Raw genomic sequence first — 20,005 nt, 5'->3', positions numbered from 1 at the left:
CACTGACAAAATGAAGATAACAGAATGAAAAAAATATCTACAAATGATATGACCAATATGGGGTTAATACTCAAAACACATAAATGGTTCAAACATCTCAATATTTAATAAAAATAAATAAACCAATTAAAAGTGAGTGGGGGGGGGGAGTGGGCATAGGATGTGACAGACATTTTTCCAAATAAGATATATACAAATAGACAACAGGTACATGAAAAGATGCTCAACATCGCTGCTCATTAGGGAAATGCAAATCAAAACCACAATGAGACATCACCACACACCTGTCAGCATGGCTATCACCAAAAAGAACATAAAGAACAAACGCTGACAGGGATGTGGAATTCCCTGTTGGTGGAAATTCCCTGTTGGTGGGAATGGAAGTTGTTGCAGCCACTATGGAAAACAGTATGGCAGCTCCTCAAAAAAAAACCAAAATGGAACTACTACATGATCCAGCAATTCTGAGTGTATATCTGAAGGAAAAACACACTAATTTAACAAGATATGTGCCCCCCCCCCAGTGTTTATAGCAGGGTTATTTACAATAACTAAGATATAGAAGGGACCTAAGTGTTCATCAAGATGAATGGATAAAGAAAATGTGGTGTGTATATATGTAATGGAATATTACTCAGCTATAAAAAGAATGAAAATTTGCAACAACATGGATGCACCTAGAGGGTATTACATTTAGTGAAATAAGTCAGACAGAGAAAGACTAATACTGTATTTTATCACTTACATGTGAAATCTAAAAAAATAAACGAATATATAAGTGAAGTAAGTCAGAAACAAATTTGCAGATATAGAGAACTAGAGGTTACCAGTGAAATGAGCTAAGTGAGGAGGGGGTGGATAGTGCTAGGAAATCAATAAGCAGAAACTACTATGTATAAAAGACGCTTACTCTTTGGAAGGAAAGTTATGACCAACCTAGATAGCATATTAAAAAGCAGAGACACTACTTTGCCAACAAAGGTCCATCTAGTCAAGGCTATGGTTTTTCCAGTAGTCATGTATGGATGTGAGAGTTGGGCTATAAAGAAAGCTGAGTGCCAAAGAATTGATGCTTTTGTTTTTTTTTTTTTTTTTTTTTTTTTTTTTTTCCTCTAATTTTATTTTATTTTTAAACTTTACATAATTGTATTAGTTTTGCCAAATATCAAAATGAATCCGCCACAGGTATACATGTGTTCCCCATCCCGAACCCTCCTCCCTCCTCCCTCCCCATACCATCCCTCTGGGCCGTCCCAGTGCACCAGCCCCAAGCATCCAGCATCATGCATCAAATCTGGACTGGCAACTCGTTTCCTACATGATATTTTACATGTTTCATTGCCATTCTCCCAAATCTTCCCACCCTCTCCCTCTCCCACAGAGTCCATAAGACTGTTCTATACATCAGTGTCTCTTTTGCTGTCTCGTACACTGGGTTATTGTTACCATCTTTCTAAATTCCATATATATGCGTTAGTATACTGTATTTATGTTTTTCCTTCTGGCTTACTTCACTCTGTATAATAGGCTCCAGTTTCATCCACCTCATTAGAACTGATTCAAATGTATTCTTTTTAATGGCTGAGTAATACTCCATTGTGTATATGTACCACAGCTTTCTTATCCATTCATCTGCTGATGGACATCTAGGTTGCTTCCATGTCTTGGCTATTATAAACAGTGCTGCGATGAACATTGGGGTACACGTGTCTCTTTCCCTTCTGGTTTTCTCAGTGTGTATGCCCAGCAGTGGGATTGCTGGATCATAAGGCAGTTCTATTTCCAGTTTTTTAAGGAATCTCCACACTGTTCTCCATAGTGGCTGTACTAGTTTGCATTCCCACCAACAGTGTAAGAGGGTTCCCTTTTCTCCACACCCTCTCCAGCATATTTTTTCTGACCACAATGCAGTAAGATTAGATCTCAATTACAGGAGAAAAACTATTAAAAATTCCAACATATGGAGGCTGAACAACACGCTGCTGAATAACCAACAAATCACAGAAGAAATCAAAAAAGAAATCAAAATTTGCATAGAAACGAATGAAAATGAAAACACAACAACCCAAAACCTGTGGGACACGGTAAAAGCAGTCCTAAGGGGAAAGTTCATAGCAATACAGGCACACCTCAAGAAACAAGAAAAAAGTCAAATAAATAACCTAACTCTACACCTAAAGCAACTAGAAAAGGAAGAAATGAAGAACCCCAGGGTTAGTAGAAGGAAAGAAATCTTAAAAATTAGAGCAGAAATAAATGCAAAAGAAACAAAAGAGACCATAGCAAAAATCAACAAAACCAAAAGCTGGTTCTTTGAAAGGATAAATAAAATTGACAAACCATTAGCCAGACTCATCAAGAAACAAAGGGAGAAAAATCAAATCAACAAAATTAGAAACGAAAATGGAGAGATCACAACAGACAACACAGAAATACAAAGGATCATAAGAGACTACTATCAACAATTATATGCCAATAAAATGGACAACGTGGAAGAAATGGACAAATTCTTAGAAAAGTACAACTTTCCAAAACTGGACCAGGAAGAAATAGAAAATCTTAACAGACCCATCACAACCATGGAAATTGAAACTGTAATCAAAAATCTTTCAGCAAACAAAAGCCCCGGTCCAGACGGCTTCACAGCTGAATTCTACCAAAAATTTAGAGAAGAGCTAACACCTATCCTGCTCAAACTCTTCCAGAAAATTGCAGAGGAAGGTAAACTTCCAAACTCATTCTATGAGGCCACCATCACCCTAATACCAAAACCTGACAAAGATCCCACAAAAAAAGAAAACTACAGGCCAATATCACTGATGAACATAGACGCAAAAATCCTTAACAAAATTCTAGCAATCAGAATCCAACAACACATTAAAAAGATCATACACCATGATCAAGTGGGCTTTATCCCAGGGATGCAAGGATTCTTCAATATCCGCAAATCAATCAATGTAATACACCACATTAACAAATTGAAAAATAAAAACCATATGATTATCTCAATAGATGCAGAGAAAGCCTTTGACAAAATTCAACATCCATTTATGATAAAAACTCTCCAGAAAGCAGGAATAGAAGGAACATACCTCAACATAATAAAAGCTATATATGACAAACCCACAGCGAACATTATCCTCAATGGTGAAAAATTGAAAGCATTTCCTCTAAAGTCAGGAACAAGACAAGGGTGCCCACTTTCACCATTACTATTCAACATAGTATTGGAAGTTTTGGCCACAGCAATCAGAGCAGAAAAAGAAATAAAAGGAATCCAAATTGGAAAAGAAGAAGTAAAACTCTCACTATTTGCAGATGACATGATCCTCTACATAGAAAACCCTAAAGAGTCCACCAGAAAATTACTAGAAATAATCAATGACTACAGTAAAGTTGCAGGATATAAAATCAACACACAGAAATCCCTTGCATTCCTATACACTAATAATGAGAAAACAGAAAGAGAAATTAAGGAAACAATTCCATTCACCATTGCAACGGAAAGAATAAAATACTTAGGAATATATCTACCTAAAGAAACTAAAGACCTATATCTAGAAAACTATAAAACACTGGTGAAAGAAATCAAAGAGGACACTAATAGATGGAGAAATATACCATGTTCATGGATTGGAAGAATCAATATAGTGAAAATGAGTATACTACCCAAAGCAATTTATAGATTCAACGCAATCCCTATCAAGCTACCAACAGTATTCTTCACAGAGCTAGAACAAATAATTTCACAATTTATATGGAAATACAAAAAACCTCGAATAGCCAAAGCGATCTTGAGAAAGAAGAATGGAGCTGGAGGAATCAACCTACCAGAATTGATGCTTTTGAACTGCAGTGCTGGAGAAGACTCTTGAGAGTCCCTTGGACTGCAAGGAGATCCAACCAGTCCATCCTAAAGGAGATCAGTCCTGGGTATTCACTGGAAGGACTGATGTTGAAGCTGAAACTCCAATACTTTGGGCACCTGATGGGAAGAGGTGACTCATTTGAAAAGACCCTGATGCTGGGAAAGGTTGAAGGCAGGAGGAGAAAGAGACAACAGAGGATGAGATCGTTGGATGGCACCACCGACTCAATGGACATGAGTTTGGGTAAACTCTGGGAGTTGGTGATGGACAGGAGGCCTGGTGTGCTGTGGTCCATGGGGTTGCAGATTTGGACATGACTGAGCAACTGAACTATGTATAAAATACATAAGTTACAAGAATATAAATATAACCAATAATTTATAATAAATGTAAAAATAGAATATAATCCATAAAAATATTTAATCATTACATTGTACACCTAAAACAAATATAATATTGTAAATCAATGAATAAGAATCCTGAGGCCAAACCAAAAAAATAAAAAAAGAGAGATTAGTCCTATGTAGTTTAGACTGCTACAAAACACAGAAAGCAGGTGAAAAAATTCTTACGACATATGTGTATATGGAAGAACATGTACAATGTTAATTTGTAACAAGCATTTGTCCTTTAGTAAAAGAATGAATATACTGTGGCAGTTAAAATGAAGAAACCGTGGGCTTCTCTGGTGGTCCAGTGGTTAGGAATCTGCCTTGAAATGTAGGGAACACCAGTTTGATCCCTGATCCAGGAAGATCCCACATGCCACAGAGCAACAAAGCCCATGTGCCACAACCATTGAGCCTATGTTCTAGAGTCTGAGAGTCACAACTACTGAGCCCATGCTCTACAACAAAAAAAAGCCAATGTAGTGAGGAGTCTGTGCACCACAACTAGAGAGTAGCCCCCACTCACTGCAATTAGAGAGAGCCCAGGTGCAGCAATGAAGACCCCCAACAAGACCAAAAATAAATAAATAAATCTTCCAATGTCGGTGGGAACGTAAACTGATACAGCCACTACAGAAGACAGTATCAGTTCAGTTCAATTCAGTCGCTCAGTCGTGTCTGACTCTTTGCGACCCCATGAATCGCAGCACACCAGGCCTCCCTGTCCATCACCAACTCCCGGAGTTCACCCAGACTCACGTCCATTGAGTCAGTGATGCCATCCAGCCATCTGATCCTCTGTTGTCCCCTTTTCCTCCTGCCCCCAATCCCTCCCAGCATCAGAGTCTTTTCCAATGAGTCAACTCTTTGCATGAGGTGGCCAAAGTACTGGAGTTTCAGCTTTAGCATCATTCCTTCCAAAGAAATCCCAGGGCTGATCTTCAGAATGGACTGGTTGGATCTCCTTGCAGTCCAAGGGACTCTCAAGAGTCTTCTCCAACACCACAGTTCAAAAGCATGAATTTTTCAGCACTCAGCTTTCTTCACAGTCCAACTCTCACATCCATACATGACCACAGGAAAAATCATAGCCTTGACTAGACGGACCTTTGTTGGCAAAGTAATGTCTCTGCTTTTGAATATGCTATCAAGGTTGGTCATAACTTTCCTTCCAAGGAGTAAGTGTCTTTTAATTTCATGGCTGCAGTCACCATCTGCAGTGATTTTGGAGCCCCCAAAAATAAAGTCTGACACTGTTTCCACTGTTTCCCATCTATTTCCCATGAAGTGATGGAGTGTTTAAAAAACTAGGAATAAAACTACCATATGACCCAGCAATACCACTTCTAGGCATATACCTGAGGAAACCAAAATTCAAAAAGACATGTGTACCCCCAATGTTCACTGCAGCACTATTTACAATAGCAGGACATGGAAGCAACCCAGATGTCCATCAATAGATGAATGGATAAAGAAGCTGTGGTACGTAAATACAATGGAATAGTACTCAGCCATAAAAAGGAACACATCTGAGTCCATTCTAATCAGGTGGATGGACCTAGAGCCTATTACACAGAGTGAAGTAAGTCAGAAAGAGAAAAACAAATATCGTATATTAATGCATATATATGGAATCTAGAAAGATGGTACCAATGAACCTATTGGCAGGGCAGCAATAGAGATGTAGACAATGGATAACAGACTTATGGACATGAGTGGCAGGGAGGAAGAAGAGTATGAGACAAATGGAGACAATAGCATGGAACCATATACACTATCATATAAAATAGACAGCCAATGGAAATTTGCTGTATGACTCAGGGAACTCAAACCAGGGCTCTGTAACAACCTAGAGGGGTAGGGGAGGTGGGAGCGAGGGTCAAGAGGGAGGAGACATATGTACATCTATGGCTAATTTATGTTGATGTATGGCAGAAACCAAAGCAATATTATAAAGCAATTATCCTTCAATAAAAAATAAATACAATTTTTAAAAAAGAATATAAAAAAACATGATAATTTTTTTAAAATTCAGATATATCAAAACAAAAACCACTGAATTGTACACTGTAAATGGGTTACCTGCATTGCATAGTATTTGAATTGTATCTTAATAAAGCTGTTACTATAAAAACAAATGATCTGAACAGAAATTTCTCCAAAGCAGAAAAAATGCTCAATATCATTATTTTTTTTTAATTGGAGGATAATTGCTTTACGATGTTGTATTGGTTTCTGCCGTACAATAACATCATTACTCTTAAGGTAAATGAAAATTAAAACCACAAAGGGTTTTGTGGTTCATACTCACTGGGATGGGTATAATTTTTAAAATGGAGAATAATAAACACTGGCGAGGATACTGAGAAACAGAAATGATCATACACTGTGGATGGGACTGGAAAATGCCACAGCTGCCTTGGAAGATAGTTTGGCAGGTCTTCAGTAAGCTAAAAATAGTTACCACATGACTGAGCAACAACCCTCCTGGGCACATATTAAAGAAAACTAAAAGCAAGTCTACAAATTTTTTGTATGTAAATGTTCAAGAACCACCTTATTCAAAATAGCCACGAAGTAGAAATAACAAGGGCTTCCCAGGTGGCTTAGTGGTAAAGAATTCACCTGCCAGTGCAGGAGAGGCAGCTTCCATCCCCGGGTCGGGAAGATCCCCTGGAGAAGGAAACGGCAACCCACTCCAGTATTCTACCCTGGGAAATCCCATGCACAGAGGAGCCCAGCAAGGTACAGTCCATGGGGTTGCAAAAAGACTTGGACATGACTTAGTGATTAAACAACAAACAACGGAAATATCCATCGACACATGGATAAACAAAATATGGCATATCTACACAATCGACTATTATTCAGCTATGAAGTACCAAAACATGCTACAAGGGTACACCTTGAAAACATTATGCTAAATGAAAAAAGTCAGACATATTTGTACATATTTGTACAATTCCAGTTACATGAACCATCCAAAGCAGGAAAATCGAGTACAGGCAGAAAGCAGATGGGTGGTAGCCAGGTGCTGGACGAGGAAGTAGAGTGACTCATACGGGGAGAATGCTTCTTTTAGGTATGATGACAGTATTATGGAATTAATAGTGGTAAGGGTTGCACAACTCTGTCAAAGTACTAAAAACACTAAATTGCACACCTATAAAGTATAAATGCACGGGAACAATAACTTTATAAAAAAGATAAAAGAAAAATGATCTAAATCTACTATAGCAAAATAGGAAAATGTGACAAAGCCTGACAGCTGGTGCACAGATATGTATTATGCCATCTCTAAAGCTTTCTGTATGCCTGAAATATTACCTTTTAGAAAAGGGGTATAGCAATTTTTAAAAAGTCTAGTATGGCAAGGAGAAGAAAAAGAGTAACTGGAAAGGAAAAGACCCAGAAACAGATCCAAGTATATATAAAAGTATATAAGAACATGAGTATTCTTTAAAGCAGGGGTCCCCAACCTCTGGGATCTAATGCCTGATGATCTGAGGCAGAACTGATGTAATAATAATAGAAATAAAGTGAACAATAAATGTAATGTGCTTGAATCATCCCGAAACCATCCCCCCTACCCCTGATTCATGGAAAAATTGTCTTCCATGGAACCAGTCCCTGGAACCAAAAAGGTTGGGGATTTCTGCTTTAAAGGATCCATCTCAAATGCTGGAAGGAAAATAGATGATCAAAACACCAACAGCCATGAAGAAAAATAAGTCTGGAAGTTGGATATTCTAACATCTTTCTAGCTTTGGTGAAATTTCTGATAAACAACTGGGTAGTTACATCTTCATTATTCCCCTCTTTGCAAAAAGTTCATGATGAGTTTATGATGAGGTTCCTCTTAAAGGCTTCAGTAATAACAGTAGTATTAAAAATGTTGTGGGCAAGGGACTTCCCTGGTGGTCCAGTGGTAAAGAGTCCACCTTGCAAGGAAGGGGACTCAGGTTTGATCACTGATTAGGGAACTAAGACCCCACATGCCACAGGGCAACTGAACCCATGTGCTGCAACTACTGAAGCCCACGGACCGCAACTAGTGAGTCCATGTGCTGCACTGAAAGACCCCGCCTAACAAGACAAAGATCCCTCATGCTGCAACTAAGACCCGATGCAGCAAACTAAATAAATAAATAACTTTTAAATGATGTGGGAAAATTGATTCATTAGAATTAATTAAAAGGTTAAGCTGGAATCCCAGTTGTACCCTGATCACCAGTGAGTAAGTTTGCTGAGTACTAACTGTAAAGTCCTCTATACAAAGCATGCACTTAAGTGTTATGTTCATAACAGCACCTGGAACTGAACAGCATTAATCAGAATATTCACTCAACAATGTTTAGCACTAACTAAGCACACAACACTGGATACACGGAGATGAACGAAACAAACTGGCATAGAGCAGGGGGCAGAAATTTAGTAAGATAAATAAATGGTGTAATAGTCAACAAGAAAAGACAGGCAGAAAGAACTCAGAGGGGGCTGTAAAGACACCTGCATGCATCACATGAGAGCCTGCAGAAACAAAGTTTATAGAAACAACCCACTGTGTTGACAGGATGGTACCAAGACAACCGCCACACCTGAGAGATATTGCACATACTCCTCACCAGGTACCTTACAACATTAAAAGTATCTTCAAAGGTTTCAATCAGCTGAAGAAGAATGAGAATGAAAAAAGACTAATTAGGAGTATCTTCAAATGATCTACAAGTAGGGCTTAAGAAGCTATGTATTAATGGATAGAAGAGTGAGTCAAACTATCTTTCAAATAGATATTCTGAAACCATGTAGTCACAGACTTGAAAAGAGGGAAAAAAAAAAGTACCCCCCAAAGAAAGGTAAGAGGAAAAGAGTATCAGTATCCATCTCCCCAACACTCTACCTGTCTGTGGAAGCATCCTGAACACTGGCATTTTTATGACTTAATACGCGATCTTCTCTTGTAACCTAAGAAAAGGAAATCACAAAAATTAAATCTCTATCGATGATACTAAAGTAAGAAGAAATTTATATTCCTTTGTAGTAAAAATAGAAATACCAGTTTGCTTCTGTTCTAGAAAGGGGTAATCACACCTCATCCATGGAAATATCAGTTAACTGCACCCAATGCAGTCCTATTCACACCTGAACTCATACACCAAGTGCCCATTTCAATACATAGCTATGCAAATCCATACACTTTACTAGACAGCTCTCCGTGATTTAAGACACCACCTGTATGTTGGTCAATATACACAGAATCCAAAAAGATTCAATGCCAGAATTTTTCAAATTTATCAAAAGAAGAAATAGATGTTAAGCTATGTATTTGGCTTTTTATTTTTCCCTGAATATTTCAGAAGAGAATTCTAAAAAAATCTTCCTGAAGAAGTCAGTTTTTCCCTTAATTTTATTGAGGTATCATTTACATATAGCAAAATGCCACACATTTTAAATGTATGATGATGAATTCTGAAAAATATACAGGGGTACCTAATCAACACTACAATCAACATACATAACATGTCCCCTGCCCCTAAATGTTCCCTTGAGGTTTCCAATGCAATCCCATCAAAAACCCATACACGTAGCCAGCCGTGATCTGTACTGGTTTCTTTTGGCCTGCAGGCTTTTGTTGCTGCGTGCAGGGTTTCTCTAGCTGCTGACCATGGGCTACTCTTCGCTGCACTGCATGGACTTCTCATTGTGGTGGCTTCTCTTGTGGAGCACAGGCTCTAGGTATGTGGGCTTCATTAGCTGCAGTACTATAGCTTCATATAGATGGGTTTGTAACACCTGTCTTCTGTGCTGCCCTCTTTAGAGAGGCATGATGTTTTTGAGGTTCACCCCTGGTGTTGCATGCATCAACACATTCCTTTTTATGTACTGAGTAGCTTTCCACTTTACAGATATAGCCCGTTTATCTGTTTCCTTGCTGATGGACATCTGGATCGCTTCTAGTTTTTACCTGTTACAAACAAAGATGCCAGAAGCATTCATGTACCAATATCTGTATGAACCTATGTTTTCAGTTCTCTTGGATAAATACCTAGGAGTGGGACTGCTGGGTCATACGAAAAGCATATGCTTAATATATTACCAAATTCTCTTCTAAAGTACCTGTAATATTTTATGTTCTTAGCAGCCATGTGCATTGCAGGCAGTCCATTATTGCCCACACAGGGACGGTCAGTTGTTAACTTTAGCTATGAAGTATGAGGCTAGCTGTACATTATTTGCATAGGCACCCTTTATTAAGCTGAAGTTCCACTCTATTCCTATTTTGTTGTGAACATTTATCATGATCAGGTCTTAAATTCTGTGGAATGTCTTTTCCATATAAATGGAGACAATTTTCCTTAATTTTTAATATGTTGAACTATACTGGTTTTTGAATGATAAACCACCTTTTCCCCCAAGATAAACTCTTGGCCATGGTTACTACCCTGCTTATTAATTGTTGAGTAAGATCTGCTTCTATTTTGTTTAGGACTTTCGATCTGTAGCAGCTTTTTTCTGTACAATCTCTCTCTGGCTTTGTTATCGGGGTAAAACCAGACTTGTAAGTGAGCTGGGACATGCTCCCTGCTCTTCTATTTCCTGCAAGAGCTTATGAAGAATTGTTATTATTTCTTCCTTAAGTGTTCAGTAATCTTGACAGTGAAGGCCCTGGTAGGATGATTTTAAACTATAAAATAAAATCGCTTTCATTCAGAGCTATTGAAATTATTTCTCTCTCGTTTGAGTCAAGATAGACTCAGAAATACAACTGAAACATCAGGTGACGACAGCTGCCACCACCTCTGCTGCCACAAGAGGCAGTGTCAGCATCGGGATCAACATTTGCTAAACACTCACTATGTGCCTGCCAGGAGTCACTCCATGGCCTTCGTATTTATTATTTTATTTCATCCTTACAATCCACCTTAGGGTATGTATTACCATTACCCCCTTTTAAACATAATTTAACTGAGGCTCAGAGAAATAAACTAATGTGCCAAGTCACAAAGCTAGTAGGTGGTAGATAAGAAACAGGATTCAAACTCCAGCTGTCTAATTCCAGAGCCTATACTGACCTATTTCAAATTATTTTTATATGTAAACATTATGTTTTATGTTTACATCTGGGTGAAAGGTACAGAAAGCACACAAGCAACATTCCTCAAGTTCTTCCAGTTCTCTTCAAGGCCTGTGCCTGGGACAGGATGGGTGAAGAGCCTCTTCTCAACAAGGTACTGGGAAATCCTTATTGACAACAGGATGCAGTAAGACAGGCTTCTGCGCTATTTCAGCACAGAGGGTACATCTGACAGGTGGGAGGGCCAAGGAAAAGCCAATTTTGAGAGCATGGATGCCATTAACTTCTTAGGGGCTGGTCTCTACACACTGCGTCCTTCACAAGATGTCACAACCCACTCTTCGTCTTGCAACCATCGCTCAGTTGCTAATAACACGACTAATAACTTTGCTGAATGAGCTATTTAGCTAATAATTTTGCTGAATTGGGATAGATGGGTGGGAGGAAAAGTGAACTGATAAAGACCTAAAATCACTCTAGGGTTTCCAGCTATAAAAGTGACGAAAGATTAGGGACTCACTTCTATAGGAATTTGACTTTTAAAAAACTTTATTCTTCTTACTTCATGACTGCCCCATCTTAATCTACTCTGACTAGAATTTAGAGATGGAAAGGCATTTGCTACCTTGAGTATGTTTCCTGGTTTTACCCTCTCTGGCCTGCTCACTCATGTCCACCATCTGTGTGTGTTCTTTGTTCCATAGGGTCTCCTTCCACTTCAGTGGGACCCTAGTGAAGGCAGCTTACCTTCTGCACTGCTTCTACTTGAGCCTTCAAAATATTACTCTTCAAGTCAGGAGGAACTCTCCTGGTATTCAGCGCTGGGCTGTCGATGGCATTATTCAGACATTTCTCGGTTAACTTCACCACTTCCTCCTGGATATTAAAAACACACTGTAAGCAACTCTGAGAGGATTCAACTAAATGGAAACAGAAAAGGACTGATGAAAGTTCCTATTCAGACAACCAGGGAGTCATGTGTTTCAGGCAGCCATCTTTTTCCAGGAGGAGTCACCTCTTACTTGAGGTTTTGAACTAAGATCAGTAATCACAAATAAGGTAGGGATCCCTGAAAATCATCCAGCCAACTTTTGTCTTTAAGTTGTCTTTAAGCCAACTGAATAACTAACAATACCACCCTGGAAAAATGCCTGAATTAAACCACACATGAAGAATGTGTGCCATCTGCTGTAATTAATTTCAACTGGATTTTAGGTCAGGCCCTACACAGGCTGATCCCTAGTGCTGTTACTGAGTAGATGACTGTGCTTGAGACTTAAGTTATTTGGCCACAAAGAGGCCACTCTCAGGTAAAAACTTACTAAAATGATAAAATAAAGCACAAGTCCACTGAATGAAGATCATAATTAAAACAACATAAATTACTATGAAAAGAAATGGGAGAAAATAATAATTTTAATTATCTACACTACAGCCGATATTTTACCTAATTAAAAATAAATGACAATCAATAATAACAATCACCATCACCATCATCCTTACTATGTGCTGTGCTAAGTCGCTTCAGTCACATCCAATTCCTTGAGATCCTGTGAGGAGGATCCTCCAGAGCCTGCCAGGCTCCTCTCTCCGTGGGATTTCCCAGGTAAGAATACCGAAGTGGGTTGTCATTTCCTCTTGCAGGGGATCTTCCCAACCCAGGGACTGAACCTGTGTCTCCTGCATCTCCTGCACTGGCAGGCAGGTTCTTTACCACTAGTCACACCTGAGAAGCCCTGTCCTTACTATGGTTACCATTTAACACTGGTCTAAATAACAAACTCATTCTAAACATTTCTTAGCCTCAGATATAGCTTTTGTTCTGTAAAACTGGCCATCTGCCAACATACAGGATTATATATTGCACCACTTGTTCAGATTTGAAAAAATTTAACTATGTGCTTATTCTAATCTGGTTTTTCTTAGTGTGGTCTCCACATACCTGCCTCTGGGTGGGATCCCCAAATCTGAATGTTTAACAAGCTTTCCCATGTGACTCTGATATATATAAAAGTTTGAGAATCACTAGTTTGTACTAGACTGTATCTTCCAAGTCTACAGAATGGTTCCCAGTAATTGAAAGAAAACCCTTTTTCAGTCATGACTAGTTCACACCATATGACCCAGCAACGCCACTTCTGGGTACACATCCAAAGGAAATAAATTCATGATCCCAAATAGGTATCTGCACCCCCATGTTCACTGCAGCATTATGCACAGCAGCCAAGACATGGAAACAACCTAAATGTCCATCAACAGATGAAAGGATACAGAAGATGTAAAATGCACAGACACACACACATAAATATACATACACAATGAAATATTGTTCCACCTTTAAAAAGAAGGAAATCCTGCCATTTTCAACAACACAGACAAAGCTAGAAGGAATTATGCTAAGTGAACTAAGTCAGATAGAGAAAACAAATACTTCATGGTATTACTTAAATGTGGACTCTTAAAAAAAATCCAACTCAGAGAGTAGAATGGTTGCCAGAGACTAGGGGTGGAGAAATAGGGGGAGGCTGGTAAAAGTTATCTGATCCTGAGGACCCAATGTATAGGATGGTGACTAAAGTTAATTACACTGTTTTTTGTACTTGAAATGTGCTGAGAGTAGATCTCAAGCGTTCTCACAAAAAAACAAACAAAAAGAAAACTAACTAAAGTGAGGTGCTGCTGCTGCTGCTAAGTCGCTTCAGTCGTGTCCGACTCTGTGCGACCCCACAGATGGCAGCCCACCAGGCTCCCCCGTCCCTGGGATTCTCCAGGCAAGAACACTGGAGTGGGTTGCCATTTCCTTCTCCAATGCATGAAAGTGAAAAGTGAAAGTGAAGTCGCTCAGTTGTGTCCGAAAGTGAGGTGAGGATGTGTTAACTATCAATCTGACTGTAGGAATCATTTCACAATGTATACTTCTATCAATTTATTAAATGGCACATTTTAAATGTATTTAAATTTTGTCAATTATACCTCAATAAGGGGCCAGGAATGTTAGGTCCACACATTAAAGTTTATTGGAAGTGGTCAAACAGGAGATGGCAAGAGTGAACACTGACATTTTAGGAATCAGTGAACTAAAATGGACCTGAATGGGTGAATTTAATTCAGATGACCACTACTTGCCTACTACTGTGGGCAAGAATCCCTTAGAAGAAATGGAGTAGCCTTTATAGTCAACAAGAGTCCGAAATGCAGTACTTGGGTGCAATTTCAAAAATGACAGAATGATCTGTATTCATTTCCAAGGCAAACCATTCAGTATCACAGTAATCCAAGTCTATGCCCCAACCACAAATGCCAAAAAAGCTGAAGTTGATAGGTTCTATGTAGACCTAGAAGACCTTCTAGAACTAACACCAAAAAAAGATGTCCTTTTCATCACAGGGGAATGAAATGCAAAAGTAGGAAGTCAAGAGATACCTGGACTAACAGGCAAGTTTGGCTGTGGAGTACAAAATGAAGCAGGGCAAAGGCTAACAGAGTTTTGCCAAGAGAATGCACTGGTCATAGCAAATGCCCTCTTCTAACAACACAAAAGATGACTTTACAAATGGATATCATCAGATAGTCAATACCAAAATCAGATTGATTATATTCTTTGCAGCCATAGATGGAGAAGCTCTATACAGTCAGCAAAAAATAAGACCAGGAGCCGACTGTGGCTCAGATCATGAACTCCTTATTGCAAAATTCAGACTTATTGAAGAAAGTAGGGAAAACCACTAAACCTAAATCAAATCTCTTATGATGATACAGTGGAAGTGACAAATAGATGCAAGGGACTGTATCTGACAGAGTGCTTGAAGAACTATGGATGGAGGTTTGTTACATGGTACAGGAGGTGGTGATCAAAACCATCCCCAAGAAAAAGAAATGCAAAAAGGCAAAATAATTGTCTGAGGAGACCTAAAAATAGCTGAGAAAAGAAGAGAAGCAAAAGGCAAAGGAGAAAAGGAAATATATATCTATCTGAATGTAGAATTCCAAAGAATAGCAAGGAGAGCTAAGAAAGCCTTCCTCAATGATCAATGGAAAGAAATACAGGAAAACAATACAATGGGAAAGACTAGAGATATCTTCAAGAAAATTAGAGATAGCAAGGGAACATTTCATGCAAAGATGGGCACAGAAAGACAGAAACACCATGGACATAACAGAAGCAGAAGATATTAAGAAAAGGTGACAAGAATACACAGAACTATACAAAAAAGATCTTAATGATCCAGATAACCATGATGGTGTGATCACTCACCTAGAGCCAGACATCCTAGAGTGCAAAGTCAAGTGGACCTTAGGAAGCATCACTAAAAACAAAGCTAGTGGAGGTGATGGAATTCCAGCTGATCTATTTCAAATCCTAAAAGATGATGCTATGAAAGTGCTGCACTCAACATGCCAGCAAATTTGAAAAACTCAGCAGTGGTCACAGGACTGGAAAAGGTCAGGTTTCATTCCAATCCCAAAGAAAGGCAATGCCAAAGAATGTTCACCCTATTGCACAACTGCACTCATTTCACATGCTAGCAAAGTAACGCTGAAAATTTTCCAAGTTAAGTTTCAATAGTATGTGAACCAAGAACTTTCAGATTTCAAGCTGGATTTAGGAAAGGAAGAGGAACCAGAGATCAAATTGCCAACATCCGTTGGATCACAGAAATAGCAAGAGAATTCCAGAAAAAAATCTGGAACATGAAACATTCTGCTTCACTGACTATGCTAAAGCCTTTGACTGTGTAGATCACAACAAACAGTGGAAAACTGTTAAGGAGATGGGAATACAAGACCACTTAACCTGCCTCCTGAGAAATTTGTATGCAGGTCAAGAAGCAACAGTTAGAACCAGACATGAAACAACAGACTGTTTCCAAATTGGGCAACAAGTACAAGAAGGCTGTATATTGTCACCCTGCTTATTTAACTTAACACGCAGAGTATATCCTGTGAAATGCTGGGCTGTATGACTCACAAGCTGGAATCAAGACTGCTGGGAGAAATATTAATAACCTTAGATATGCAGATGACACCACCCTTATGGCAGACAGCGAAGAGGAACTAAAGGGCCTCTTGATGCAAGTCGAAGAGGAGAGTGAAAAAGCTGGCTTAAAATTCAACATTCAGAAAACTAAGATCATGGCATCAGGTCCCATCACTTCTTGGCAAATAGATGGTGAAACAATGGAAACAGTGAAAGACTATTTTCTTATGCTCCAAAATCCTTGCAGACGGTGACTGCAGTCATGAAACTAAAAGACGCATGTTCCTTGGAAGAAAAGCTATGACCAACATAGATAGCATATTAAAACAGAGACATTACTGTACCAACAAAGTTCCATATACTCAAACTATGGTTTTTCTAGTAGTCATGTATGGATGTGAGAGTTGGACCATAAAGAAAGCTGAGCGCTGAAGAATTGATGCTTTGAACTTTGGTATTGGAGAAGACTCTTGAGAGTCCCTTGGATTGCAAGGAGATATAACCAGTCAATCCTAAAGGAAATCAGTCCTGAATATTCATTGGAAGGACTGATGCTGAAGCTGAAGCTCCAATACTTTGGTCACCTGATGAGAAGAACTGACTCATTAGAAAAGACCCTGATGCTGAGAAAGACTGATGGCAGGAGAAGAAGGGATGACAGGATGAGACGGTTGGATGGCATCACCTACGCAATGGACAGGAGTTTGAGCGAGCTCTGGGAGTTGGTGGTGGACAGGGAAGACTGGTGTGCTACAGTCCATGGGGTCGCAAACAACTGGACATGACTGATGAAAGCAGGAAAAATAGCATAGCGTAGCTAGTTCAATCACTCAGTTGTGTCTGACTCTTTGTGACCCTATGGACTGTATACTGCCAGGATCCTCTGTCCAAGAGGATTCCTCCCTTCCTCCTCCAGGGATCTTCCCATCCCAAATATCAAACCCAGGTCTCCCACATTCTAGGAGGATTCTTTACTGTCTGAGCCACCAGGGAAGCCCACAGAGGACAAAAGATGAGATGGCTGGATGGCATCACCGACTCAATGGACATGAGTCTGAGCAAGCTCTGGGAGATGGTGAAGGACAGGAAAGCCTGGCATGCTGTAGTCCATGGGGCTTCAGAGTTGGATATGACTGAGTGACTGAACAACAAGAATGGCTAGTTCAAATGTATTGAAATTTTCTTTTCAGAGAGAATTTCATTGCAGATTTTGTATTATTTGCTCAACATTTATATTTGCATGTCACAGCATCTCAAAGCAACCTGCCACAGACCTAGGCAGATATTTCTCTTCCTGCCTATATTAAAAATCAAGGATTCAATGCACACATCACAAAAGTACCTGTGACTGTTACCATCTTTCTGAAGGCAATTTTGCAAAAGTACCAAAGGCTTTAAAATTATTTCTGAAATTTAACTTAACACTTCTGTCATGCCGAGTGGTTTTTGAAGGATCTTAGCTCCCGGATCAGGGATTGAACATGGGCCCTCAGCAGTGAAAGAACTGAATACTAACCACTGGACCACCAGGGAATTCCTGAACCTAACACTTCTACTTCCTAGGAAAATAATCAAAGATAATGCAGGATATTTATTTATAAGACTGTTTATCACAACACTGATTATGACAGTGAAAATTAGTGAAATGTCTAATAGGAGACTGAGTAAACACAACGTTGACCTATGCATGCCATTTAACTATTAATGATAATGTGTTATTGAAATAAAGAGATTACAACTGATTAGCTACAGAACAATATTATTGCATTTTTAATTAAAAATATTTATCACATATCAATGGCCGGAAGTACGTATCTTTAAAATGTTAACTGTAGTTATCTCTTAGGACTGGGATAATGGAAGTTTTATAATTTCTTGCTTTTTAAAATCTACATTTTGTGGGGAATTCCCAGGCAGTCCAGTGGTTAGCACTCAGCACTTTCAGCCAGGGCTCAGATTCAATCTTTGACTGGGGAACTAAGATCCTGCAAGTTGCATGGCATGACCAAAAAAACCCAGAAATAAACATAAATAAAATCTGTATTTTGTACAATTACCTTCCATATATATAAAAGAAAGATTACTGAAATACAAGTTCAGTGTAATAGCTATAAAATATTTTCATATAGTTTTATTATAGGATGCAAATTCAACAATATCCAGTTACTATGCTGTTGATATATCTGCCTTGGATGGCCAAAATGTGCAAACAGAAGACCAAAATAATTTAAAAGACACCCTGATTCCTAAACATCCCAAGTTAGACCTGTTCTAACAAGAACAGATGCTCAAACTCTCCTGCAGAGCAGTCCTCACTGTCAGAATCAGCTTAGTTAGGAGTTAATGTCAGGTTAAAGTGGATCCAAAGTCTACTTCAGTTTGTTAACGAGCCAGGGCTCATGTGCCTGCAGCGCAGAAAGCCAAACTGACAGCAGGAGTTTGTAGAAAACTAGGGGTTTATTTGCAGGGCACCAAGAAAGGAGAACACGCAATTCACGTACAAGAGACCAGAACTCCCTAATGGCTTTCTGGCAAAGGTCTTTAAAGATGGTGTGAGGGGATAGGGTCCAGGAAGTGTGATCAGCCTGTGGACGTTCTTCTGATTGGTTGTGCTTAGTTGCTTAGTCATGTCCAACTGTTTGCAACCCTACGGATGATAGCCCACCAGTCTCCTCTGTCTGTGGGATTCTCCAGGCAAGAATACTGGCATGGGTTGCCATGCTCTCCTCCAGGGGATTTTCCCAACCCAGGGATCAAACCCAGGTGTCCCACATTGCAGGCGGATTCTTTACCATCTGAGCCAATGGGGAAGCCCTCTGATTGGTTGGTGATGAGGTAACAGGGTGTTGTCTTGAGAACCTCAATCTCCTGGCTCCAGCCAGTCTGGGGACTACCTGCCTGTGGTCATCATGTAGTCATCATCCCCCCCCTGGGTGGGGCGGTCTTAGTTTTTGCAGAACAACTCAAAGACAGGCACAGAGAGTTATCCACATCCCTTCAGAATAAACCAGAGTCCTGTGACACTCTTGTCCTAAACATTAACTGCTAGACTCTGCTCTTTGGAACATGGGGAAGGCCCAGGAGATTACCGCCTTTTTCCTACAAACAGGAAACAGGGATGTGGAGACGCTTTTTGTACATGGGATGGTTCCACAAGTCCTGTTTGGGGTCCAATTCTCCTTTTTATTTGATGCTTCTCAATTCTGAGGGGAAAAGGGGTAAGATTAGGAAGGGAATCAATTTTTAGATAGATTAATCACAAACTCAGCAGGGGAAGTCAGTTTTAGGAGGACTTGGTTTCAAGTTCTGAACCAGAATGCCATTAGATCCAGACTCAAAACCACTCTTGAAACAATCTTGGCTAGAAAACATAGGTAGGCCATTTATACAGTCAAACACATAAGGTAAAGAATTGGTGTAAGCAGTAAAACTCAAAAGAACAACGGTACTTTTTTTAAAACACAGAGAGATCTTATTTCTGAGAGCTCCTTCTTTAAATGCCTCAGAAAAATTGAAATTATTAAATTTTAAAAAATTATATAAGCCTTTTAAGTAAAGTGAAGTTCTTTTTAGCTCTAACTTTGGGAAGATGCAAACAGTTATTTTAAGGTTGGTATGGTTTACTCTTTTTGAGAATTTAATAAAATTTGGACCCACTTTCTTAAAAAATATGTAACTGAATTAAAGCAAGAAT

General features: G+C 39.2%; 1 protein-coding gene across 3 annotated transcripts in view; it reads right to left on the bottom strand.

The window, feature by feature from the left end:
* EPB41L5 (erythrocyte membrane protein band 4.1 like 5) overlaps nt 1–20,005 on the bottom strand; it is a 170,333-nt gene that overhangs the window by 19,758 nt on the left and 130,570 nt on the right. For all 3 annotated transcript variants that reach the window (XM_024975535.2, NM_001429694.1, NM_001429697.1), the window contains 2 exons: nt 12,081–12,209; nt 9,159–9,223 (listed from right to left, as the gene is read on the bottom strand). In XM_024975535.2, coding sequence (XP_024831303.1) covers nt 9,159–9,223; nt 12,081–12,209 — 194 coding nt within the window. The remainder of the gene's footprint in view (nt 1–9,158; nt 9,224–12,080; nt 12,210–20,005) is intronic.

The sequence above is a fragment of the Bos taurus genome, chromosome 2 (assembly GCF_002263795.3).
Source record: "Bos taurus isolate L1 Dominette 01449 registration number 42190680 breed Hereford chromosome 2, ARS-UCD2.0, whole genome shotgun sequence".
Lineage (NCBI taxonomy): Eukaryota > Metazoa > Chordata > Mammalia > Artiodactyla > Bovidae > Bos > Bos taurus.
The sequence above is the reverse complement of the archived record's forward strand: the minus strand, read 5'-3'. Positions and strand labels throughout refer to the sequence as shown.